The 26,853-nt window shown below is 39.8% G+C and overlaps 2 protein-coding genes across 2 annotated transcripts in view; one reads left to right on the top strand and one right to left on the bottom strand.

The window, feature by feature from the left end:
* uggt2 (UDP-glucose glycoprotein glucosyltransferase 2) overlaps positions 1-837 on the bottom strand; it is a 37,422-nt gene extending 36,585 nt beyond the window's left edge. Inside the window, exons 1-2 of the mRNA XM_027291234.1 lie at positions 526-837; positions 6-136 (exon numbers count right to left, since the gene is read on the bottom strand). Of these exons, the coding sequence (XP_027147035.1) occupies positions 6-110 (105 nt within the window). The 5' untranslated portion in view covers positions 111-136; positions 526-837. The remainder of the gene's footprint in view (positions 1-5; positions 137-525) is intronic.
* A 5,076-nt stretch (positions 838-5,913) lies between these two features.
* Positions 5,914-26,853, top strand: part of hs6st3b (heparan sulfate 6-O-sulfotransferase 3b) — a 60,786-nt gene continuing 39,846 nt past the window's right edge. Inside the window, exon 1 of the mRNA XM_010735589.3 lies at positions 5,914-6,793. Within this exon, the coding sequence (XP_010733891.2) occupies positions 6,246-6,793 (548 nt within the window). The 5' untranslated portion in view covers positions 5,914-6,245. The remainder of the gene's footprint in view (positions 6,794-26,853) is intronic.

The following is a 26,853-nucleotide window of genomic DNA, read 5'->3' as shown; positions in this document are numbered from 1 at the left end:
GTCATGTTCCACTTTGCTTTTAGACTGGCAGTGACGCCTTTGGGTGCCGATATGACATGATGAATGTTGAGCAGCAGCAGTGACAGTGACAGCACAATAACCTTCCTCATTATCTCCGGCTCGACGTAACATGAACCTACAATGACACAAAAAAGCAGTCAGTCAGCACAGCTTTCCTTTTGAGAAGTCAGTGCCACGTAGTTACTCTTAAGTTATCACCTACGTTACATGAAAAACACACATAAAAAAAAGTCTGAAAAACTTGTAGAAGAGACGAACAACAAGAGAAAACCACGTCGACTGTTGTGTATGAATACAACTTATAAAATAAATTTAAATAACGTTAAAGGGACAACCAGTTAACTTAGCATTAAGTAAACAGCAAGCTCGCCGTGATTGAACGCGGTACGTTACACAGCCTACTACACCACCGCTCCCATTAGACATACATAACCGTGTGTACAGTGTTGCACATTATATAACTTATATGATATAAATATAGAAATATATATATATATATCTCACCCTGTTGGAGATGCTGTCCGTTTCCATACAAAGCGAAGTCAGGTCGGTATTTTAAGCAGCTAGCAGCCCGTGTAGCTACTAACCGGCGTTGACGTTGGTGTCTCGCGCTGACCGTTATTCGAGTGTGACACGACCGTTACGTTTAAAATTAAACACGACGGTTGGTTATTTAAAGCGATGTTTGTTCAACGTGTTCACACGGAAACATGTAGTGACAGAGAGTTTAAAGTTTGAGAAAACCCGGTGGTGAAGTTGTGATTTGTTCTGGCACAGCCGTAGACAGCTAAAGAGCAGCTCAAAACGGTTTCCCACCAAACACACAAACACACAAACACACACTGCAGCGTGTCGTCATCACAGTGTGTGTGTGTGTGTGTGTGTGTGTGTGTGTGTGTGTGTGCGTTTATGGAAATTAGACAGCTCAATCTGGATCCTGTTCACATCCAAATCACTTTTCAAAGTCCAAACAAAGACCTAGATATGTGAAACCACATGGAGTCCAGTTGTGACAGGTAAGATTTTATCCAATTAATTCTGAAGGTACCAACCATAGATTCAAATTTTGGAGCTTTAGATTTAGATTTAGATTTAGATATAGATATACTTCCATCCCATACTCCATACTTTCATCCCACCACGGGGAAGTTTACTTGTTACAGCAGCAGGAAAAGTGTAGCACACACTACAGAATTAGAAAAAAGTAGAAAAGGCAAACAAACACAATAAACAGACAGAACTATCTATAACCTACACAATAAACATGCAAAAACTGATGATAAAAAGTGGCATGATATATAAAGAGTCTTGTAATGTAAAGTGACCATAGTGTAAGAAATATTGCAAAGAGTTTAAGTTAGTTAGTTAGTTTCACAGCGATGCACGAACACCAACTAGAAACTTAGATTAGATTAGATTAGATTAGATTAGATTAGATTAGATTAGATATACTTTATTCATCCTACCACGGGGAAATTTACCTGTTACAGCAGCAAGAAAAGTGTAGCATACACTACAGAATTAGAAAAAAATAGAAAAGGCAAACAGACAGAAATATCTATAACCTACAATAAACATGCAAAAACTGAGGATAAAAAGTGGCATGATATATAAAGAGTCTTGTAATGTAAAGTGACCATAGTGTCATAGTGTAAGAAATATTGCAAAAAGTTTAAATTAGTTAGTTAGTTTCACAGCGATGCACAAACACCAACTAGAAACTTAGATTAGATTAGATTAGATTAGATTAGATTAGATTAGATTAGATTAGATATACTTTATTCATCCCACCATGGGGAAATTTACTTGTTACAGCAGCAAGGAAAGTGTAGCATACACTACAAAAAAAGTAGAAAAGGCAAAAAAACACAATAAACAGACAGAAATATCTATAACCTACATAATAAACACGAAAAACTGAGGATAAAAAGTGGCATGAGGTATAAAGAGTCTTGTAGTGTAAAGTGATCATAGTGTCATAGTGTAAGAAATATTGCAAAGAGTTTAAGTTAGTTAGTTAGTTTCACAGCGATGCACGAACACTAACTAGAAATTTAGATTAGATTAGATTAGATTAGATATACTTTATTCATCCCACCACGGGGAAATTTACCTGTTACAGCAGCAAGAAAAGTGTAGCATACACTACAAAAAAAGTAGAAAATGCAGAAAATACACAATGAACAGACAGAAATATCTATAACCTACGCAAAAAACACAAAAAACAATCAACCTTCAAAAAGACAGGACAAGTACTGAGGATAAAAGTGGCACGACATATAAAAAGAGTATTGTAATGTAAAGAAATATTGCAAAGAAAGTGACCATGATACAAATAATAGGATTATTGCAAGAGTAGTGACCATAATATAATATAATATTAACAAAAGTAAGTGACCATGATATAAATAATAACTGCAAGGTATAAATGAAATAAAAAAGAAAAGAAAATTGAACAACATGATCAGGTGGTGCACTGATGCCACCTTTGTCATATTCCTGAGACCTTTTAATGTAGTTGGGTTTTATTTCTCCATAAAAATTGAAAAATAATTGTATTAGCTTTATTCAAGTTTTTCAAGGAGATGTAAAAGGAGTAGCAGGGATAGATCAGTTTGTAAATACCTCCAGCTTTAGATAGGATGGTTCTGCCAAAAATAGTGAGGTCTCTGGTTAACCAATGGCTAAGTGATTTCTTCATGTCCAAAATATGGTTAGAAATATTGGTATCTTCTCTTCTGATCAAGTTTTTAGTTATCGTTAACCCTAGATATTTTTATGATTCAATTTTAATTGAGGCAATAGAGAAGTCAGAGCTTGTGTGAATGGGAAATAGTTCACATTTTTTAATATTAAGAGATAATCCAGATGCTTTAGAAAAGAATAAGACAATGCTGAGAGTTTTGTCTACCATTGATTTATCTTTTAGGAAGATGGACGTATCATCCGCAAATTGACTTATTTTAAACTCTTTGTTGAAAATTGTTATTCCAGACAGTCAGAGATGTGTACAAAACATAAAATCAGCATTGAGGGAAAAAAAACATTATTACTTATACTTTGAATACAAAGAAAAGAAACTATGTATTATTGTCAACCTCTATATTTTATTAGGGAAATTTCACATCCATAAATGTTTGTATGTAAATTTCAAGATTCATCACCATCATTTAAGCTATTTTTGATTGAAATCTTTTAAGGTAATTACTAATAAGAAATGTCTATCTATAATGAATATTTATGCAGATATTTTCAACCAATAACCTGCCAGTTAAACAGTTATAACTAGAACTTTATAAGATTACAAGTTTGTCACATCTAAGTTTTATTTTTGCTTTTCTGTTTTCATGCTTTTCCCTTTTGATCCTTACTATACTATCATGTAATGTGCTATGTTACTATTGTACAATGTGAACTAGTATGACTGAATTCTTTATTTGTTTGTTTGTTCTTTCAATAAAGTTTTTTTTTAAAACAGTTAGAGATGTATACAATATTTAATAGGATTAGATAAGAGATTGTTGAAGTAGCACAAGGACGGAAGTAACCACAGATGAATAGAGAAAGTGAAGCCTTTAAAGATAAATTTACAAGGTAAAGGTCACAATGGTTTGATATGTGATAAATAAAGGATGTATCATCTATACACAAACTGACAACTTCACACTCAGTGTCACTGTTTTCTGGACGTTTTCTACCACAAGTCTCGATTCAACTTGAACTACAATCCTGTGAGTCATTCATTTTTCTACAGCCTAATTTAGTTGCATATGTTTTTTTTAGCTCTATTTCTAGGTCCATTTCTTATTTCTATAAAAGTGTATAGTTCTATTTATTTATTTTTTCTTTTTACATAATTTAATAGCGAACATTCATAGACTTTATTTCCTCCATTTTCTTGTGACAACGAGTTAATGTCATATGTGTTCTCAAGATCTCAAATAATTTATGTCATTACATCGAAATAATAAATGTTGTTACCCGAGACAACAGTTAGTTTTCCCAAGATATTGACTATTTAATTTCAATGATTAATTTTCAATAATTAATTATAATTATCGTCATTATTAGTATTATTATCAATTATTGCAGTTGCAACATTCTTCTGCTCCTCTGACATTGCTACACTGAATGATGTTTCCTGTAATGACTTAATATATACTAGACCTTTTGTTGTTGTTTTTTTTCGAAATCTCGAATTAATGTTGTCATGTCGGGAAAACTAAATTTTGCTATCTCAAGAAAATTATCCCTTTATCCCAGGATAACAACATTTGTTATTTCAAAACAAATGAAATTAACTTGTTATGAGAAAAAAGGGAGGAAATGTATGAATGTATGACCGTTTAGGGCTTCCATACATATACGTAAGGTTGATTGTACCTTGAAATTACTCGTAAATAAGAAATATATTGGGAAAAAAAGCCATGACGTCATACTTGAGAGTCTGACAGCTGTTGGAATGAAGGACCTGTGGCAGAGCTCCTTCTTACATGGTGGGAGTAGCAGTCTGTTGCTGAAAGAGCTGCTGGGTCTGCACAGTCTCATGCAGGAGGTAAGAGGAGATGTTCATCACACCTCCTCCCCCACAGAGCTGGCCCTCTTGACCAGTTTGTTGAGTCTTTTTCTGTCCCCCTCTGTGCTTCCCCCTCTCTGGCAGACAACTGCATATAATAATAGACGTGCCACCACACTGTCACAGAAAGTCCTGCAAAGGGCTACAAAGGGCATCAGTCTCCCCAGTAAGTGGAGATATAATCATATTATTATTGTGAGAGATTAAACTATGTTAGACCAATCATTAGAATATTATTACATTAGTATAAAACTTCTATAAAGATTGTGTATTTGTGAGAGAAATCAGGCTGAGATATCCTGACATGTAATCTAATAACTGTTAATCCTACAATCTCCACATTAGACAACTCCATAAACCCTGCCTTCCTTGTAAAAGCTCACTTTTTTGGAACTCCATGAGCCCATTTTTGTGAAACAGGCTTTACAAAACCCGAGATTTCCAAGCTCAAGGCCAAAATAATAACAACTGGGTAGCTTCTGCAGTCTTTGGAAAGCTCCCTCCAGAGCCACAGACCGTTCAGGCTGAGTAATGCTTCACATTATCGGTAAACTGATCCTCCTGTGTTTGGGTGGAGTTCTCCTTTAAACTCAATTTGACTTCACAGCCTTATTTATATGTTTTTTTTTCTTCATTTGCTTATTGGTTTAAAAAAAATGCACATAGGATTCTCATTTTATTGTACATTATTAAATTGATATTTGCAACATATCTTCATTTAATTTGAATTATTTCCTCTAAATGCCTCACATGCCAGTCAGCCAATGCACCAATATTTTATATGCATCCTGTATTTGCTGCAGAGAAAGCAGCTGTTTCACTTTTAAAACAGTCTTATGAGCAGATATCAGATATGGAATTGGGCTATTTAAAGACTATACAGAGGGATAGTGCTGTCGCTTTAATCATCAAAGGTCACACTCGGATGAATGCGCTTCAAAAAAAAAAGTTACATCGGATTTGGTATTTTTTTTTATGTGCTTAAATCTGCATGTTGTCTCACTTCAGTGTCCGGGTGTGGGCTTCTAGCTTTGCACTGTGTTAAAACGAGATTATGGGATGGACGGGATGCACAACGTATATTTGTCTGCTCGGATGCAGCAGCAGCAGCAGCAGCAGCAGCATCCTCTCAGAAAGCACTGCTTCAGCACAGTCAGTCAGACCGCCTCAACCCGCCAAGGATGCTGCTGCTGTATAGGATGCTGCCGGAGGATGCAGCCCAACAGTCCGAGCCGTGCAGACATCTCTGCTGAAAGAAGAAGTCCATCATCGGATTGAAGCACAGACATTGTGATTTATACTGGGATCAGCAACAAAGAAGCTGTGAAACTAAAAAACTCTCATCAGCTTCATTTTCAACTTGATACCGGAGCATGGAAGTCGTCGGCGTGCACGGATACAGCTCTACGCCGGCTTAAGAAGTTGGACATGCAGAAATTTTGAATGCCATGACTCTTGACTTTAGACAAGGCGTGCAGTGCTTCAGAAACAAACAAAAAAAGGCTGACTTGGTCTTTTTGTCCTCGGAGGGTGTTTAATCCGATCAACATGTGGCACTTAAAGAATATGCACCTTTAGTCTGGAGGAATACTGATCCCATGGGTGCTGCTTATTATTCACGGTAATGGAATGAAGACACTATCTTGATATGATGGATGATAGATCCAGTAAGCTCATCTTGGTTCCTATTTTAGCTGTTCTTTTTGTTATGATAGGTTACCAGTACATATGTCCCGCTGGCAGCAATTCGTGCCACTTTAAGTCTGGGGAGAAATTAAGAGGGGTGAGCCTGCTTTCAACCCCGTACCAGGACAGCGATGATTTCTACAGAGATCAAGACCTGGAGGATGACAGCCCTGCTAAAGTACCGTCCAAATTCAACTTCACCGAAAGAGACCTCGACAGACACGTGGAGTTCAATATCAAAGGGGACGACGTGATAGTGTTTCTGCACATCCAGAAGACCGGAGGGACCACTTTCGGGAGACACTTGGTGAGGAATATTCGCTTGGAGCAACCGTGCGACTGCAAGCCCGGGCAGAAGAAGTGCACATGTCACCGACCAGGGAAAGAGGAGTCCTGGCTCTTCTCCCGGTTCTCCACTGGCTGGAGCTGCGGACTGCATGCAGACTGGACCGAGCTTACGAACTGTGTGCCCGTCATAATGGATAAGAAGGAAGCCCAGAGGAATAAAAGGTATAAATAAATGCCCCTCATGTTGATTCCTGCTGTGTGGCAGTGTGTGTGTGTGTGTGTGTGTGTGTGTGTGTGTGTGTGTGTGTGTGTGTGTGTGTGTGTGTGTGTGCATGAGTCAATGACAAGCCCCTGTGGTCCTCAGACCACCAGTGTGTACAAACATGCATTAAAAATATATTCTTTTTGTGGCCCCAGAACCACTAGAGCCCCATGATAAACCTTAAATTGAAATATTCCTAAAAGTGAGCAGTGATGGATGGGATGAGGATGGGTGGAGTGATCAACAGAGCTCCAGTCATCAGCGTGTAGTCAAAGATGAAGAAGAAGAATAGTCTCTCACTTGTTGTTTGACATTCAGACGTATGAATTGTGTTGTGTCCTTTGTGTTTTTACATCACATTGAACTCGTTTTGGTCCAGTTGTGTCGGTGCTGCTATTCTCCCGATCTGTGCCATTAACCTATACAGTTCTGAACCATTTACAGAAGTCCCTTTTCACAGCTGAAATGATGTTGTTTGTCAGCCTGCAGTCCTAGCGCTCCTGTGGCCATTTCATTGTCACCGGATCACAGCTCTAATTGCACATAATGAGAAAAGTAAAGTAAGAAAGGGGCGAAGACTGATTCTGCTATGCTGAAATATCATTCCTTGTGAATGAGGTATATCCATTTCTGTCGATAAAGATGAAGTTGGGTGCATCGTACTCAAACCTGACCTCTCTCCTCTCTCCCTGCACCCTTGGCCTTTGTCTTGTGTGGTGTGTCTAAGTGCCTTTGAGCCCACAGAACCAGTGCACTACTGTTGTACCACACAGAGTCTTTACATTTGTTGTACTTATCTCAGGACTGACTCTCCAATAATTTTTCGGGCTGCGGTTGCAATTGCTTGTTTTAATATGAGAGAGATGCAGTACACTTACTAAAGGCAGGTGAAATCTAATGAACTAGTCACCGCATGAGCAATATGTGTGTGTGTGTGTGTGTGTGTGTGTGAATGGCTGTGTGTGTTTTTCAATGCAGTTAGTGTTTCCGGAGTCATTCATGGTTTAGATTGCACTTACATTTTAAGTCATGCATTGAAATAGCACATTAAAAATCTATTAACCAGTTATATATCCTCATAGACACCTCCACATGTGCACCATCGACCAAATGTCTTGAATTTTTGAACTGGAGAATTTTCTTCTCTCTCTCTCTCTGTTTTGAAAAATACAATCTCACACTGAAGTACATGACCACATGATTTATTTCTGCTTTACCAAATATTTCCTTTACTCGGGAAAGTGCTCACTGGTTGCGACAGCTCTTCAAATCACAGCTGCAGCATCTATTGTGCACTTACAGTGCTCTCTCCTCCCTTGTTCTTCAGTGGACTCCCGCAACATCTATTCTGAGATGATTCTGCCTTAACCAAGACTGTTGGCAGACACACACTATGTTAGACCCACCCTAGCCCCCTCCACTAACCAGCCACTGCACAAGGCACATTCACTAAGTGAAATGACTAATAGTATTATGCAAATTTTGTCTTCATAATCATTTTGTGTATGAGCAATGCCTTAATTAAAAAATCCCAAATGGTAGAAAGTTAAAGTAAAAAAAAAGCTTCATTGCACAGTAAAATAATTCCTAATAAAGTCTTTACTCCGTTTAAGGGTGCAATGGGGAATACCAGTTGTATATCACTGCCAAATTCAGATGGCATACCCTTGTTTCGTGGTTGAGAGCCTCTCTGATTGAGTGGCTGTCTCAGCACAGTCTCGGGCATTCACCTCTCAAGATGGAGGGGCCCGAGGTGGGCGGCGATGGCACATGCCTGCATGGCATCGTGTGGCCTTTTCAGGCGGGCAGGGCGAGGTACGTGGTGAGCCAGCCGTGCGGCCCAGGAAAGGTCAGGCGTGTCAGACTGGATCAGTGTGCGTGTCTTGCGGCGTGACTCCCCTGGAGTGTGCTGTCAGTCACGGGAGAAGTGGAGCAGACAGGCCTGCCTCTCTTCAGAGGCTTTTTGGAGAAATATACCCATAAGTGCAGTCCTCTTAAGTTGCTTTGCGGAGAGCGTCATGTCTGCTGAATGAATATGGCTCATTGAGCTGGATTGCTTTTGTCCTCTCAGGCGTTTTCAGAGGCCTACACAGAAGAGAGCTGCTGGACTTATCTGTGATTGTTACATGCTTATTAGATAACTGTTTGGTCAGGAATAACTGGGGTAGACACCAGGTCACAAAACAAAGAGCTGATTTTAAAATTGTACTTGCATAAAAGGAAGGGCTGAGTAAATTATTTGCATGTATTGTATGTGCTGTTGTTGTTCAGTATCAGAGAAATATTTTCTGTTGCTTTCAGGTGAAATGAAATTCAGTTTCGCACCACAATATCCTACCTTCGGTTTCCATCCTGGTGCAGTCAGAACATCTGTCACTGAGATTAAAAAAAACAATAACACAGATTTATTGTTATGGCTGCAGGTCTGACAGGACATTTGATTATCAAATATACAGCCTGAAGCCCCTACAGTGAAGCATACATTAAACTTGAATAAAATGCGAGAGTCAGGGCTGTTCATGTATAAATGTATGCATCATTTAAATTAAATAACCCCAGAAAATATGGATTTGAGCAAATACTAGTGACACCTTTTTCACTTGAAAAGTTCCCTGATATACTAATGAATAGATAAAGGTATAAAGGTTATAATGCAGTTAAATATTTGTTCATCAAATTATCCGTTCTCATAATTATGACGACAACCAATTAAGATATTGTGCAGACTTAATAACAGAAAAGCCAAATGAAGCCTTTGTCACGCATCAAAGGAAGCTCGTTCCACGCACAAGGTCACTCAGCCAGAACACAAAAACATTCATGCATGCACATTACCATTCATACAACAGATAGAGAGCCTGCTTCTTGAGTTGAGGTGACACCTCAAGAGTTTTATACGACATCTTCTTGATGCCCAGTGTGTGAACTTGGTGTGTTTTTAGGTTCAAACCAAGAGGAGATGAAGACAAACAAGTAACCACTTATTCTACTCTAAAATTTTGATTTATTCCACATTCTTCTTCATAGCTTGAATCACTCACAGCTCCACTGAAAATGTAATATAACAAAAGCTTTCACAGGTGGTTGACATGTATTGAAACATTCGGGTGGGAGCTGGATGTTTTCTTGATATAAAAATGAACAAAGCATCCTTTTTGCTGCATAATGTGACTGATGCTGCTGTTAAAAATGTCAGCATGTCTCACAGTATGCATGTACAGAGCAAGACGAGGTTTGTCAACTGGATTAAGAGTAATGAGAATTTCTTAAGCTTGCAAAAAAAATCTTCATGCAGTAGTTTGGTGACATTTAATGGTCAGCCTTTGAATTTGTGTAGAACTGAACTGAATCTTGTCTCTTTGTGCTTTGTCTGATTGTTTTATCAGTGTTATTACTTTTTTTCTATTATGCTGATTTTTTTTGAAGAGTCAAGAGCCATCTCATTACTAGTGAATCTGAATTCATTACAGACATTCGTTTTTATATTAAATTCTTCAAAGTCTCTTTATTACCTGTGCCATGGAGGTTGCAGTTTGTTTCTCTGCCTGTTAATTACAACATATCTCAAATACTACAAAACACATTTCAGTTAAATTGGGGCAAAAAGTTAGGTCATGGAGCCAAGGAGAAATGGCTTTGGTTTTTGTGTGGATAGAAACAATTTGACTCCTGAAATTTCATTCAGTTGAATTCAGTAGACCTTAATTTATCCCTGCAAATGTGTAGCAGCCTACCACACCACCCACCAATAAGAATAAATAACCCACCTGTACCCACCTGGCAATCAAAGCGGACATGCTCTTGATTATGCATGTCTTTAAAGTCTGTGTAATGGAAATTCTGAGATGTCTTTCAAAATACATTGAATATTTTGGAAAATTGTCGCTGAAAACATGTGAAAAGACTTTCAACTATATATTAATGAAACGTGGAGTTAGAAGTTAAATCCAGGATTTTGTGGGCGGTCCTTAAAGGGCGGCACGATGACACGCTGAGGCCACCCTGAGAATACCCCTGCACCACTGGCAGAGAGATAGTGATTGATTCATCTCACTCAGAGTGTTGCAAAGTTAGTCATGTCATTTTCTGAAATTTCTGACACGTTTTAGTCACTTCAAAATTGCTGCATGACTGCTCCCATGAGTGGGCGTGGCTTCGGTGCCTTCAGCAGACACAGTCCTGGAGCTGAGAATACAGCTAATTTTTACCTGATTTTGACACCCAATTTCATAAACTTGTTGATGTTTTTAATCATTCAAATTTGGCTGTGTGGTTAATAACACTTTCTTTTTTGGTCTGGCAAACTCAGAACACATATTTATTCTTACTTTACACAGACTTTAAGCCTCAACCATCTGGGGTTATATCAATGATCAGATCTCAGAGGGTGAACATAATTTGAAAATAATCATCATAATCACCCCTAGCATATTTACCATGAACAGTAATATTGGCTACAGAGACTAAAACTGTTTTTTTAACCGGGCTGTAAGCGTGTTTATTTCTGCTGTGAAGTTGGACATTTTAATATTGGGGCTTATGGAGATTGAGTTGTTTTGTAGTCAGATTCAAGTGGCCGCCAAAGAATTGCAGGTTTTGGCACTTGTGCGTTGGTTTTACTTCTCAGCCATGGAGGTAAACATACAGTTAATCACAAAGCTAAAATATTCAAAGGCTATTAGCTGAAATGTATGTGTGAAAGTCCGGTAGTAAGCACATACAGTATCTATCTATTCCCATTTCACTCTGGAGAATGTGTGAGTATGAGTGTAATTGTTAGTAATTGCAAACAAGCATGTTATCTGTGTTTCTGTGCCTTCAGCTCTTTTCCAAAATACATTTTGCCATTACGCATTTAAGAAAATTCAATTTGTTGTTGGAAATACAAATATAATTGACTTGTACATGTACATACATGTAGTGTTAAAGTAAGTACATTTACTTGTTTGTGTAATTATGTCCCCAGAGGCCCCAGTTTGGTTCATGCCTTATCCATTTGCTACATATTTAGCAGGTACATGAATTTATTTTCCTTGTATAAAAGCCACAAACATGCACATGAAGATATAAACAATATTCAAACCAAAATAATGAATATACATTTCTTTTTCAGCATTTAACGTGTCTTTTGATAAACATGTACAGCTTCGTTATCCGTCTTCTGACTGTGGCCTCATAATTATATGCATATGCTGATGTCGCAGTTTTTTTTTTATCAGTTATGAAATCTTCATTAGCAGCCTTCTTGTTGCTTATGCATAATGAATGCTCAGTTCAGAAGTACAAAGAGACCGAAGCCAAAACAGGAGTGCAGTACGGAGACTGTTCGATACTCTCCTTTGATGAAACACAGAAAGTGAGAGAGAGAGAGAGAGAGAGCGAGACAGAGAGAGATGTGTGTGAGATTTAATGACAGGATATCCTTTGCTGTAATTCTGGATAAGGATGTTTAGGCACACTGTGCTTAAGGTTTTTGTGTTATGTGGAATTAAAAGCGGGGTTAGGGTATATGTATATTCTTAAAGCAACATTACATAGAAATTGGTATCTTTGTGTTTTAGCACCCCCAGTTTCAAAATGCAATGTTGTTTTAAGTATGGACAGCTGTACACATGCATTTGTTATGATTATATTACTTACGCCTAATTATCAAGCAAGGTCAACAACACAAGACATAGGAGCCAGCTAATATGCCAGCCCAGTTTGGCGTCTGTCTTTCAGGCTTTTATTTCATGAAGCTCTCACCAATGACTAAAAGTCATTCCCAGATTTACTCTTGTCTGGCAGCTCAGGCACTCTATTCTTAGCTTCCTCCATCAATGTCTTCCTTAGTCTCTTCGTCATTATGTCTATAGAAGCTGCTGAGCCCAGTTATATTGCCTACTTCCCCAGCTCCTGTTCTGGCATGACACCAGCTTCGTTCCCCATCTGCATACCTGAAAACCTGTGGAGTAGCCGTACTTCTCATTACATCTTGCGGGAGATCGTACCCAGGGCACAAAGTTACTTGGTGTAAGAAAAGAGCATACAGGGCACACAGTGGGAATAACACACCATTCATTTGATTACAAGTCAGTGTAGCAACAAAATGATTTCAGATCTGTAATTTTATGGTAGAAAAGTCACACAATGTTGCTTTAAGAACAAACGACAATAATTAAAGAACAAAAAAAATGGCTGCACATTTTTTATTTAAGGGCTAGAGTGAGCACACGCATAATTGCTGTCAGTCATCTGGAAGGTGAAGGAAAGGTCCTGTGTGCATTATGCCGTAATGTTGTTCTGTTCCAGTCTGTTAATTATCACCAGTATTACCATTAATGGTTACTCTAGCTCAGCTAATGGATAGCCATACTTTATCAGAATTATCTGCTTGGCTGAGATCATTCTTTATTCATCAAGTGACTTTATTACAGAACGGGAAGCTACTGAATGTGTATCTCACCTACTGATTCTGTGGCACTGCAAAACTATTCAACCTCCCGCATACAGTATGTGTTTTCTTTCCCACCAGTCATAACGATAACATATTCACATTCCCTTAATCTCTACACCAACTCTACAGGAGTAGTAATGGACTGTTATTACTTACCTGGGACACTGATGATGTGCCCTAATCCATGGATGAATAACACCCTACATCATATTTTATTCATAATAAGTGATGCAGAAAGGGCTGCAATTACAGCGTGATCGTTACCATTTACAGCTCTGACCACTGAACCGTGCATGGCTCACTCTATTTATTATCTGCGCATGAAATCTACCAATGGGCTTCTCCCTAAAACAGAGTGTGGGAGTCATGAGTCATTACCAACCCTGACCCAAATGAACTTGAACTTGCAGAATGCTGTTGTATTTTACATTCTGCCAAAGCTAATGTAGATTCTTTTCTTTTGTTGTCATATGGTATCCAGGCAATTCAATTTATTGTTGTTCTCAATTTACAACTATATAGTTGACGGTTAAAGTTCATTCTTGACCTTGTAAATGGCGGTTGAGAAAACAATCTTACCTGGAGCATCTCTCGTGGAGATTTTTTAATTATGTGTTATTCATCAGATGGAGTTCACGGAGTTATATACATTTCCATTTTTGTATTGTGAGCGCCGTTGCTCGGCGTGATGAACCCGCATATCATTAGCATTATGAGCTGTATCTACAGCTTCCCTCTGCTTTACGAAGTTCTGTAGCGAGTTCCAGGTCATTGTTCAGCTGTCCATACCGCAACTGCTCCATAACAGCTGTTTTCAGCGAAAGAGCTCTAAAAAGCACTACCTGCACAGCACTATAGGGCATAGCAGCTGAGTAACATAGTTGGGCATTTAGCAGGTTAAGAGTCAGATATTTCACTTCAGACTGACTTCAAAATAATGATAATATGTATCAGGAATATTGGAAAATTGGTAATATATGTAAAGCTACAGAGAGTGGCACACATGTGAAACTTAAATTGGACACGGTAATAACAGTAAATTGATAAATTTTCTTGTTCCACTTTATAGACTTTTCTCCTGTGTACTCTGAAGCCTCTTACTTAGTGAAAAAGTGAAAGCACAGGACCTCAATGACACACTGTGACACACACGGCAACGTAATGGATGCCCTCCGGACACAGATGAACCTGAAGGAGGAGAATTGAGCAGGTTTACAGTTCTGGTCGTATTTTTAGATGTAGGAGGCAAAGTGCTCATCACAGTGATGGGATGTTTATTATGTGTGCAGCTGTGGGTGTCCTTGCAGGCCTTGGACTTCCAGGGCGCGAAGATTGCTTTTCATGTGTCATTAATTCAAGTCGTCATTGCTGGCAGGCCTGAGCAGCAATACAGTTGGTTTGATAATTAAATGTTACCTCAGCAGAGAGTGCAAAAGCATATGTCAAGCACTTGTTCACCGTCATGACGGAGAAAATGAAACAGTCAAGGAAGTCACTGAATATTATTCAAATGAGACAATGCAGAAGAAAACAGGGAATGTTTCATTTTCAAGTAAAACTTACGTGTATAGCAGCCAGTATTCTCAAAATTATGAAGCTGACTGCCCATTTTCTATTTTAATTATTACATTTCTTTTACTAATTTGCATTCCTAATACCCAAACCCTTTTTTAAATTCTCTTACTCTTGCAATAGTTCACAGATATCCCAGTGAAGGGGTGAGGGCAAGAAGGAGATGTTAGGCTTAAATTAACCATGTCAGGTTAAAAGGTTTGATACCAATAAAACCGATGAAGTCTGAGGAGGAGAAGCAATGAAATGGAATACTTAAAATGGTTGCTGTACTACGCCACCTGAATTTAAATCTGCGCCTTTCTTCTTTAACTTTTAAAGAGTAGCTCAAATTTCAGATTAACTTACATTTGCTGTATATTACTTTGAAACATGTGGTAAAGCGTTTTTTTTTTACAGTATATTAAAAATTATGATGTAGGGAAAAAAGGAGAGAAGCTCTGATTGGATGCATAAATACGTAATTCTTTCTTGTTGTACTGCCCTCAAGTGGCCAAAAAGTTAGTTATCATACCTTTAAAGGCCCAGTGTTAGATTTAGGGGGCTCTATTTACAGGATGTGGCAGAAATAGAATATATTTTTCATTTTCATGAGCGTATAATCACCTGAAAATAAGGAATAGTATTTTTTTTGTTACCTTACAATGAGCCTTTTATATCGACAGGTGCCACAGGTCCTCTTCCGCAGAGTGCGCTATGTTGAACTGCCGTTTTTCTACAGTAGCCCAGAGTGGATTAAGTAAACACTGGGCAAGTGGCCAAGATGTTTCTTGGCAACCTTCCTTCACGGTAAGAAGGAAAAGGTGAGGTAAAGGGTTTGTAATTATCAACCGCACCATTAGAAGTCACGAAACCCGACACACTGGTCCTTTCAGTGAAATGTGAAATAATACTTTGAAGTAAAAAAAAAAAAAAAAGGAAATGATTCAGAAGTTTTGAATTAAAAGTTAGGAGTTCAAATATAGCCTGGGTTAGACTTAAAATAATCTTTGCCATTGACTCTGGTGTCTTCTGTGTAATTCATATTTTATGACACAATGCTTATCTGAAGACGTGTCGGACTTTGTGTGAGTGTACCCAGTTTTCAGAAGTTTTTAATCACTTTTAGGAAGATTATATATATATATATTTCCATGTGATGTCTCTTCTATTAAAAATGGGATTAGTGTCCCAGTTCTATGCTGAAATCTGCTGCTTGATACATGATGCACCAAACAGGGAGGACTGAATTGTCCTCACACACTATTCTCGGTGCACATTGATTGAATAACTGAACCCATATAGGCCTTTGCAGTCTTAGCATTCGGTGACAAAAAAAGAAAAGAAAAGGAAGGAAAAGCTTTGCATGTGTTTCAGCTGGATATTTGTCCATTTGGCTTGGAACTGTTTGAGATGTAGTACGGATGGAGCTTACCGTCTTTCTCTAAAAGCCACTCTAGGTAATGAAAGTCGTGCAGCTCGCCAGTGCGGGCTTGCAGCGTCTCTGAGGCTGCTGTCAAATACTTGCTGGTCCGGCAAATATGAATCTCCAATCGTCTGATTCAGCTCTTATAGCCTGATTAAAGGGTGGCATTCGGTCGAGTGGCAGGCAAAGACCCTCGTCCTTCAGTCACAGTTTTCAGGATCCTGTGGTTAGAAATGTTGTTTGAGGCATTGCAATGTAGCACCTGTTTATTTCCCAGTTTCCTCGCTGAAAGTAATGGAGAAGAATCTGCTGTTTTCTTAATTCGATCCATGTCATCATATGATGAATACCTTAAATTTTGAACAGTGTGCCATCATGAACTCTCAGATCCCCAGACGTGCTGTCACAGAGCTGAACTCCAGCTTACCAGTCAGCTTTTGATCAGCGTGAGATTACCCCCTAGACTGAAGTAAAAAGAAGAGAGGCAAAGCACCTCATACTGATTTAGTTAAATGTAGTCATCAGTGTGATGAGAATGAGTCAGCTGGTGCGGTGATTCAGAGATTCTGTGTTTAATGTCCCCGAGAGGCCTGTTTGGTGGCTGAGCCGTTCAAATGCTCCTATTATCAGAGGAGCAATTAACTTTGGCTCCGTATTCCCTCTAATTGAGAAAAGAACATTCTAGTTTGTCTGTACTATAAACAGTCCATAAAAAAGTAATTGTGCAAAAACTCGAAGATTTTTTACCATAAATTCTTTAGTGTTTGCTGATCAAAAGCTGCCTGATCAGCAAGTCCGTGAACATTGCTTTGAAGACACTGGCTTTTTACAACTGCTACAGCTTTTTTATGCTGTGTTGCAAGAAGATTTAGAGTTTTAACCAGCTTTAAGGGGCAGATTTTAAAGCCATTTGAATGTATACTTTATATTCTAATTAAATCGTACATTTTTGGGGGGGGTATATAGCTTCAGTTCCAAGAATTACGGCACAGAAACATGGAAAATAGAGGCAATAAATATGTTAAACAATCATGTAAACAAGGCAGACATGGTTAAGCTTGTTAATTGAGCAGAAATTAGGGAATTTCCTTCTTGCCTGTGTGTTGTCCAACAGTGACAGCAGAGGTGCCTGGCTGTGGTATTTCTCAATTGATACCTGTAAGGCCTGACGAGAGGGCCGTGCTAGGAATAACTGCCTCTGGAAGTTGATTTATTATAACAACCTGGAGAAAGGTCATCTGTCCTTATCTGGGGCGAGCTGGTGACAGGTAAGTTATACTGTGGGGAGGCGAGCTGAGCCTGCCTCCCTCACACTTCTCCCCAATTTGGATTCAGTGGTTGACTGAGCACCTGGCACACTTAAAGTGTAAGCACAGGTAGAGTCACCTTCACACAGACTAATCTCCGTTTGCAAGAGCGAGCCACCCCGACGTCTTCTGCTTGGCTCGGTGGGATAAGGTTCTGGATGTTTTGATGTTGTTGTGGGGCTCGTGCACAAGGACTGCACTTCAGAATGACTTCACTGCAGGGGAAAAAGTGCATTGAGGTGCACTTCTAAGACACACCATGACATGTATGGGTAGCATGTAATAAAAATGGTAATGTTCAATCACTGAGGTCGTTAGCGCTGGTGTCTTCTGCTTCTTTCCCGTTCTGTGGCATCACTCAGACTCACTGTGAGACAGATCTGAATAATCTCACTGAACAGATTGCAGTCCAGATTGCTTCTTAAATTCCTGCATTTATAAATAGGTGCCTGGTCCCGTTTTATTTTGCAAAGTCACTATAGACATTTGATCAGCAGCGCACATAATTAAGGACTGACACTTGTTTTCATTAATGTTCAGTCTATGATTTAAACATATTATAGAGTATTAATCTTTTGAAACAATGTTTCATATTGATTACACGAGGAAACAACTTTAGAGCCATCTGGAATTATATTTGTATATAGTAGAAATGCAGACAACATCAGATATGATGTGTTTTGTTGTGTGCCATGCGGACTGAACAATAGTTTATTTCCCACTGGAAAAGGATTTCCCTCTTTAGATCAATTCCTGTTCACACCCACCTACAATATCGCAGTATAAATTGGATCCCAGGCCACAGTATAATAAGTATGGATTGAAAAGCCAATGTCCTAACAACAGCACAGCACAAGAGAGTAGAGTAACATCTTGTGGCATCACCGAGTGCTGGTGTGGAACAAATAGCATTATGTCCCAGCACGTGTTGTGATACAGCACATCAACCTCATCATAGGAATCCAATGTCCCTCGATGTGAGTCAGTCCTCTTGAGGTGCCAGATGAATGGCTACAAAACAGAGCCTTAAATCCCACTCGCAAATCCAGGGGATCACTTAACTTAACTCACCAGTCCCATTCTGCAATGGAGAGAGTGGACTTTGGTTCATTCATCATTCTGTGTAGGCCTCCCCCTCTCATGTTTGGACTCCGAGATGGGACTCTGTTTACTTCCGTTTCAAGGGTGATGAGAGGAAATTGTCCGAACACTGGAGGGAATTTTCTTCACAGGCACGTCTGTGAATCATAATAAATTACAGAGGGAGAAACAATTTGAAGTGTCTTTGAGTGCTTCCTTTTGTGCATTACATATGAATTAACATAAAGAAGCAGATTATAAAGCCAAGCATATTAATGCCATATGACAAAAAATGAGCATTCATTCAAGTCGTTATAAAAGCCAGTGCGGGTGAGCTGGGAGCTTTTTTTGGCAACAATGTTGCAGAGAAGTTGCAGGGTCGTTTTTAGGCCCGGGAATGCAATGCAGGGTGCCAACATGACTAATGGGCCTAACCTGGATCCTCTATCGACTTTCACAGAAATACTCAGCGATTGATTTGACTGCTTATGCCACTGCCATAATCTCCCCTCCAATGATATGGTTTCATGGCTATTTGTAAAACTGCTGCCGCAGCCTTTTTTCTTTACTTTTTTTCTTTTTCTTTTAATGTCGGCCCTAATATAAAATCTGATCATGTAGCCTGCACGGCGTGGAGCCAAATTACTCTTTTGAATTCGACTTACTCGCCTCTGCATTGCAAGAACAGATGGATGTATTCATTCTGTATCGGACGTTTATATGTTTAGATATTTAACTGTTAAAATATGCATGTAAAATATTCTTTCCAAGGTCTTACTGTATCTGTTTCAACAGAGTTATAGAGAATCTGGCAAGAAATTATTAAGGCAGAGGAAAAACAGATATGCAATTTCAGAAGTTATCAATGTCCCACTGGGATGTCTTGTAGTGATTTATGATTTCCTCCTTAAATATCGGTGGTCAGGTTACTTTGTTTTTTTTTTTGTGGATTCTTCCTCAGAGCTCACGTTAATTAAAAAGAGTCTGTAAGCTAATTAGGGTAGATTGTTTTTCAAATTGCATACCTGCTCAATGACGCGCGCATGAACAAACAGTGCTTGATCTATTTGTATTTGCCGTGTTTCAAAGTGAGTCCTACAGCCATCTCTGCTCTCTCCTAAAGTGAGAAAAGGAGAGAGCCGAGCTCTAAGCAGCTGTTCCAGCGCAAGACTGTGGCCTTTCCATGTAGATGATTGATTCAGGTGTGGTGAGGAGGGAGAGGAGGGATCAGCCTCTGGGCTGTGTCCGTTAATCACACTGTATTACCACACAGGAGGCATTTATCACCAAACACCAAAGGCTTCAGTCCACGGGGAACACTGAAACCAATCTCCTCGCTTACATGCAATCCATCCAGGTCCACGAAAAGCAGCATTGTTGAGTGCTACCACATCCATTTTCTCTGTAAAAAGGGGGGATGTTCCAAAGAAAAAGTAAGAGGCAAAGAACAGAGAGGAAGAGACTTTAGGATTAGTCCTTAGAAAGCCCTTCTTTGCTTTTTTTTTTTTTTTACTTCAGCCAATGTTACAGCCTTGTGCAGTGCATCCAGCTAAGCCCAAGGCATCCAGACCCACAACAGCCCCGGCTGTGTTAAAACTTAAAACGAGCCCCCCGCCAACACAGCAGCCTTCCTAGATGATGTTACATCGGGTTGTTGGACAAGTTCAGGCAACTTCAACTTTTTTGTCAAACAACCATGCAGAGCTTTCATGCCGACTGCATTGACACATCTGGGGTACCAGCACAGTAGTCGCATTGAAATTAATGAGGAGTGAGTTTCGGTGCTGCACACTAGACAATAGAGCCCAGAGACTCATGGGTGTCACAGCTAAAGCCACGCCCCTTTTGGGGGGAGCACAGTTGCTTCTGTATTGTCACAGTCCAGCAAATGATTCATTAAACCAACAAAATGATGTGAAGTTGCTGATATGTTGTGTCTTAAAGACAATCATGTCTTAACGCGCTTCGTGGCAGAACTGACGTACAGATGTGTTTTCTTGTTCGACAACTATCATAAGCTCATACCTCAGTGTCTAACTCAACATCGTTAGTGGTTAAGAGGGAGGATGATGGAGTGAAATAATGATCTAATTGGCTAAGCCAGCATAAGTTGAAGCTGAACCATGTACTTATATTCACTGATTGAACGATTGAAGAAGGAGATTTAATCAGCTTTATAATGGAGTGATGTAGTTTCTTTGACTTTTTTTCTACCTATAACTCTTAGGTGTATTATTTCTGGACATATTCCATACAAAGAGGATGTGTCAAAGTGCGGATTAATGTGTCGAAATGCAATAAATTCTATTTTCGATGAGGGATGCCAGACACAAACAAACAATGAATGCTGCTAAAAGTGTTGGCAACCTTGTTTGAGATCGAACAAAGGTCACACATTGGTACACTGGTTCTCTAAGCACAGGTGGAGCCCTCTAACCTTCCACTCCGTGAGCTGCTCCCTTCACTGACACTGGGTTATTAAGGTACAACGGCTTTTTATTGGTGCTTTTTTTTGTTGTTCAGCTTGGTTGAACCAGTGCACGCGTTAGAGAGTTCTGTGCATGCACAGACACCGTCATTATCCGCAGGGAAGTGTTTTGTTCGCTCACTAAGACAGACGAATCCGTGACAATTACTCAGAACAGCTCACGCTTTATATACGTGATCGTGTGTGCCCTGTTTGTCAGAAAAAGAGTTTTAAACTTTCTCACACAGCTCCACTCAGCATGTTCCCTGTTTATTGTAGCAGGAGCCCCGTGTACAGGGGTGCACTCCCACCCCTCTAACAACTAACATTAGCAATGATAATGGTTTTCCCAGTGGGAGGCTGTGTATAAAAGCTGTGAATTAGTGTGCTTCTGTATGGCAGCGCTTGACCTTTTCCTGAAGTACGATTAGTGGAAAATGGTCAGCAGCGAGCACACGAGGTTTGTTGTTTAACTGACTGTTGCACTTACCTTTGAGTCTATACACGTGTGTTGATTCAGACATTCAAGTTGATAAGTTCACTGGGTTTTATTCAGCGTGTTAATTAACACCACACCGCGCTCTCTATTCTCCTTTTAATCTGTTGCCATCTGCAGCACGTGGTGTGACTTAGATATTAAAAGCTGCACTATGGACATGTTTGCACAGGATGTATCAGATTTGCATTCGCATTGAAATGCAAAGTGTGACCCGGTGAGGTTACATGTCTGATTCCTGGTGTGACTGTTTAAAACGCAGAGGCGCAGAACCGCACACACACACACACACACACCCCTCTCTCCACTCCTCAGGACCATACCATAGCACTGATGCTTGATAAATTAGAGCAAAGAGACGCCTGTTTGTACACGGCTTTGATGAGCGGCTGTGTTCTGCGGCGTTAAAGACGACAAACAACGTCTAAGCGAGGGTAACCGCTGCTGTTTTTTTAATTAGCGCACCGCACTTGCAATCGCAGCAATGAATTTGTCTGCTACGTTGTCTGGTGAAAGTAGATCAAAGTCAAAGCTGTGCCAGCAGTGTGCATCCGAGGTGAGCTTTATGCTTTTTTTTTTTTATGTCAGAGCTACAGGGAAATATACAGTGCAGCATTTTAATGTCACCCAATATTTGGAGGCCTCAGCTCAGTGGAACAGTAGCAGAATGAATTTCCCCTTGTGTTGACAAGAGTGGCAGGTCATCCATAGGTCATTTATATTCATGGCTGCAAATGGAAATGGAACAACCAAAGAGTGGTGTCCTGCAGAGCCAGGGCCAGTTATTGATGTGCAGTGGAGGGGAGAGAGTGACATTTAACAGCGTGAGGATGAGCGGCCTTTGACCAGCTTGAAAACTCTGCAGCAGATGCCCCGGCACATATGGAATCGGGCGACAGTATAGTTTGTCCTTATATACGAAACCGCGGGGAGGTGAGAGGAATGGGCCACAGAGCTGAGGGAGTCATTTCAGCCAGCCTTCACCTTGCCGCAGTCAGGGGAGACAAACAGGAAAATCAATACTCCCACTCAGGACAGTTCACTACAAGGGCCTCCCTCAGCGCCGCTATCTGTCAGAGTCAGTCCCTCAAGCGGGATGGAATGGGAACTGCTGACAAGGTTGGTGTCAGAGCACACTGATCACGCTGTTAGAGAGCGACTGAAGTCTTGTTCAGCACCGCGGACAGCTCCAGACAGACAGAGACAAAGGGCTCGGTCAAAAAAAACCTTGGTCCCGTTCTCTTCACACCTTTAAACCCCGTTTTCATTAAACACATTGTGACATTACACCCTTTATGTGTCATTGACACCAAATAACATTAGCACATCGGGAGCTGAATTAATTGGTTGAATCTGAATTTTGTCAAAACTTTCTTGTCTTTATTTTTCATTACATATATTTGATATAAAGGATTCTTGGTTCATTTCATAATACAATAATGATTATTTATTTATTTCTTTTCTTTGAACACTTTAGGGCTCCTCTTTCTGGAAAGGAATGGTGATCAACCATTATTCACCAAGACTGCAATAATCTTTATTCTGATGTCACCCTCTGGCCAATTGCTATATTTAAGTTGCTGTGACTGTAGTGCAGACGAAGTCTATGTTGAAGTGCCAAAAACTGCAGTTCCTCAAACGACCACTTGACGCTGGATACAGAACGAGTCAATCTCCATAAGCCCCCATATGAAAATGTCACAACTTCACAGAACTTCACAGATTATATTCAGGCTTAAAGTTATACATATTTTACAAAGCGTGGCCCGCTTGATCCACAGGGGGTGCGTTACACGTAGCCTGTTGTGAGCACCCAACCACCCACCCAGCACCTCAGGTCCACCGATGATCCACGTTTTTTGCTGATCTTTAGATTAGCCATCCACCACACGAGCTTCACAATCTAATCTTGTTGCTCGTTTCCTGTCATCTCTCTATGTCAGCTGCTTTAGAAACATCAGGATCAATATCACAACCACATTATAAAATTTGAAGCCGGTTCATCACAGATGAAACCTGATGGATCAGGAATCTAAACACAAACTTGCAGTGCGCCGTTTTGATATTTCCATTCCAGCAAAGCTTTGTAATGGGAGTGAGTTGAAGACAGACCAACAGACACGTTTATCCTCAGCATTTTCTGTGTGTGTGTGTGTGTGTGTGTCGAGAGATGAGGAGGGCAATCAGTGAGTGCTGCCAATGGTAATGAAGCCACCACTATAAATGGGCTAGTCATTCATGATTAACTGGCGTGTCATGCCTGAAGTAATTGCCTTAATTAGCTATTGAACAGGTTTCAGGGTTAATGGGACAACAGGTTGGCAGTGAACCTGATTTACTGTTGAAGTTAATGATTTTACTCTCATCTTCCCCTCATTCCTCGAAATGATTTGATTAACAGTATGAGAGAAACAGATCCCCTGTTTGTTAATACAAAATCAATTTCATGCCTCGCCGAGCTATCTCTGACAGTGTTTTTGTTGGGTGAGCAAGGCTTCAGTCAGCCACTGGAGACAGGACAAACAGAGAGGCCAGTAGATGAGCACAGACGGTAAATCTCCCTCTCTGAGTGCAGTGCATGTTTGAAACGGGCGTTCTCCCGCACTGCCCACAAATTTACCTCCACTAAGCTTTTTCGTCATGACTAGCGGCCAATCCGGTGTGTTTTCCCTGAGACTTGTCAGAGGAATAAGCCTATGTGAGTAATGGGAAGCAGGTACCGTAAAGTCTCCCTGTGAGGCAAGATCAATGTGTTTGGAAGTGTGTTTTCGCGTGAAATGCCAGCAGGAGAAGTGTAAAGATATTGTCCTGAAATCCTCATAGCCAAGGCCACTTAACGGGCAAACCTCAGTCCTTTATTGAACGGAGGTCGAAATATAACAGCCTTTTTACCGTTAACCTTCATTTCTCGCGAAAACAGTTTAGACAAACAACTTGGCTCTTCTTCTTTGTGGCATATTGTGCCTGCAGCATGGCTTGCCTATTTTGGCAGAGCTCGCAAGAGAAATATTAAAGCCTTTGATTTTCTTTTTTTTTTTTTAGCTTAAATACCCGGGATTAGAATAAGTTGGTCCGTGTTACTCACTATAGCCAGCTGTGGTTTAACACTGAGCTACAGTAGCTAATCAGATCACTATAACTGTTACAGTTAAAACATACAGTACATAGAAACACAGTGTTTGTTCCAGCTGAATTTCATCAGCTGGGTTTTGACAAACAAAACAAATAATGATATCTTGTACAACAATTCCAGATTTATTTTTAAGTTAATTGTTTATTCGAGTAGAATAACCAGCAGATGAATTCAATGTGAAAATAATCATTCGGTACAGTCGTATTTTCAATATCTTTTGAATTGTTTGGTTGAAAGTTTGGAAATAGCAATTTAAATCAAATGTGTTCAGTAGAATGATACAAAAAACAAACAATCTATGGCTATGAAGTGAAGTGCCAACACCTGCAATTCCTTGAACGACTACGTCTCCATAATCCCCATGTTAAAATGTCCAACTTCACAGCAGAAATAAACAGTTTACAGCCTGGTACAAAACAGTTTCTGTCTCTGTAGCAATCCTGATCATGACAACTGTAACTGATCTGAATTGTATAGAATTCACCCGTTCAAATTATATTAAGGCTTAAAGTTATGCATAATTAACAGCTGGCTGCTTTGATTGACAGGTAGTGCCATTAAAGGTGGCTTGTTTGAGCTCCCAGGTGTCATCAGCCTGCTCAGGTCCACTGATGATCCGCGCCTTTGCCAATTTTATTGCCCCAGGAGCAAGAGGCAGGAAACCACATGGTAGCGCCAAGATATAGTATATATATATATATATATATATATATATATAATATATATAATATAATAGATCCAGCGAAACAGATAACACATGTAGACAATATATAATAAATAGAATAATATATAATAGATATATATAATATATATATATTTTTATATATATATATATATAAATCATCCAGATACGTTCCATCTTTAACTCCTGTGCAAAACAGAGAAAAGTTTAACTTGATTTATTTTCTGTCGACTGACTATCAATTCATTTACAATCATTTCAGCCTAATATGTTGGATGTGCAGTGCCAGACCAGGCAGTTCTCGGATTTTGCTCTTTGAGCTGGTGAACTTATTTTTTTTCAATTTGGAATATTCCAATTTGATTTCATGAATTCATCCGAAAACGGTGGTGCTGTGTGGCGAATAAAGCGCATTGACATGGCAACCTTTCCTGGTTGCTATAGATTAAAGGCATATATTGAGCAGTAAAATGCGGGGGAAGTTTCTGCTGAGCTGCAAAAAAACAACTTTGCACTGCCCCATGAGAGTCAAAAGGTGCAGTCACAGAAGAGTAAATGAATCTGAATGTATTACATAGCTTACTTGGGTTTGAGGGTTGACTTGGAGGTTTAAATCGACTTAGAAAAAAAGTTGTTTCTATCAGAGAGATAAATAAGGGATGTGGAGGATTTTGTGGATTCGGGTTAGGGTGTCTCAAAGGGACTCAAACACCAATTCATTTTTTGTTTTGTATTTCCTCATGTGCAGTGTCCACAAGAACAGCAACAAGATTTCATGCACCTTCAACAGCGTATATCTCATACCTTGCTGTTGTTCCGCCATGTTGAACTGTTACGACTGGCACACATCAGACTATGAGCAGCGAATGAGAGGCCTGCAGGGTGACATGCAGCATCACTGAGACAGAATTGTGATTGAGAGGAGGGTTTTCCTCAGAGGGAACCTGAAGTCGAGTGTTCCCCCGTTGTCCGAAAGATGGCAAGTCCTGCAATGAGGATGCTGACAAAGTTCTCATCATCTGCAGAGCTACAACGAGAGGATGGGTAGCAAGTGAGCAACAAAGATTATACAGGCATGTCAGTCTCTCTTTGTTTCTTTCTCTGTCTCTTCCTGTCTTCTCTCTCCCTGCAGCCCGTGATGCGCCTGTCAGCACTTCCGATGCCTTGTTCGTTGAGCAAGTCGTTCTACTGAAATGTCAATGAAACTTGTGTCTGTGAGCCAGCTAAGCACTCAAAGTCCCACTCATCTGTCAGACACAGCAGTAACACTCCTGCCTTCTGATAAAGCGAGGCTACGGGGGATCCTCGGCGGCAGCTGTCTTTCAATCACTACTCAGAGTAATTCATAGTGAATATTTTGATGTGTATTGAGCAGGTAGAGCGGTACAAATATTTAGCCTACATTGTCACCTGAACCAGTCACGTTGTTAAGATAATAAGAT

This window comes from Larimichthys crocea, chromosome XVIII (assembly GCF_000972845.2).
Source record: "Larimichthys crocea isolate SSNF chromosome XVIII, L_crocea_2.0, whole genome shotgun sequence".
Classification (NCBI taxonomy): Eukaryota; Metazoa; Chordata; class Actinopteri; family Sciaenidae; genus Larimichthys; species Larimichthys crocea.
The sequence above is the reverse complement of the archived record's forward strand: the minus strand, read 5'-3'. Positions and strand labels throughout refer to the sequence as shown.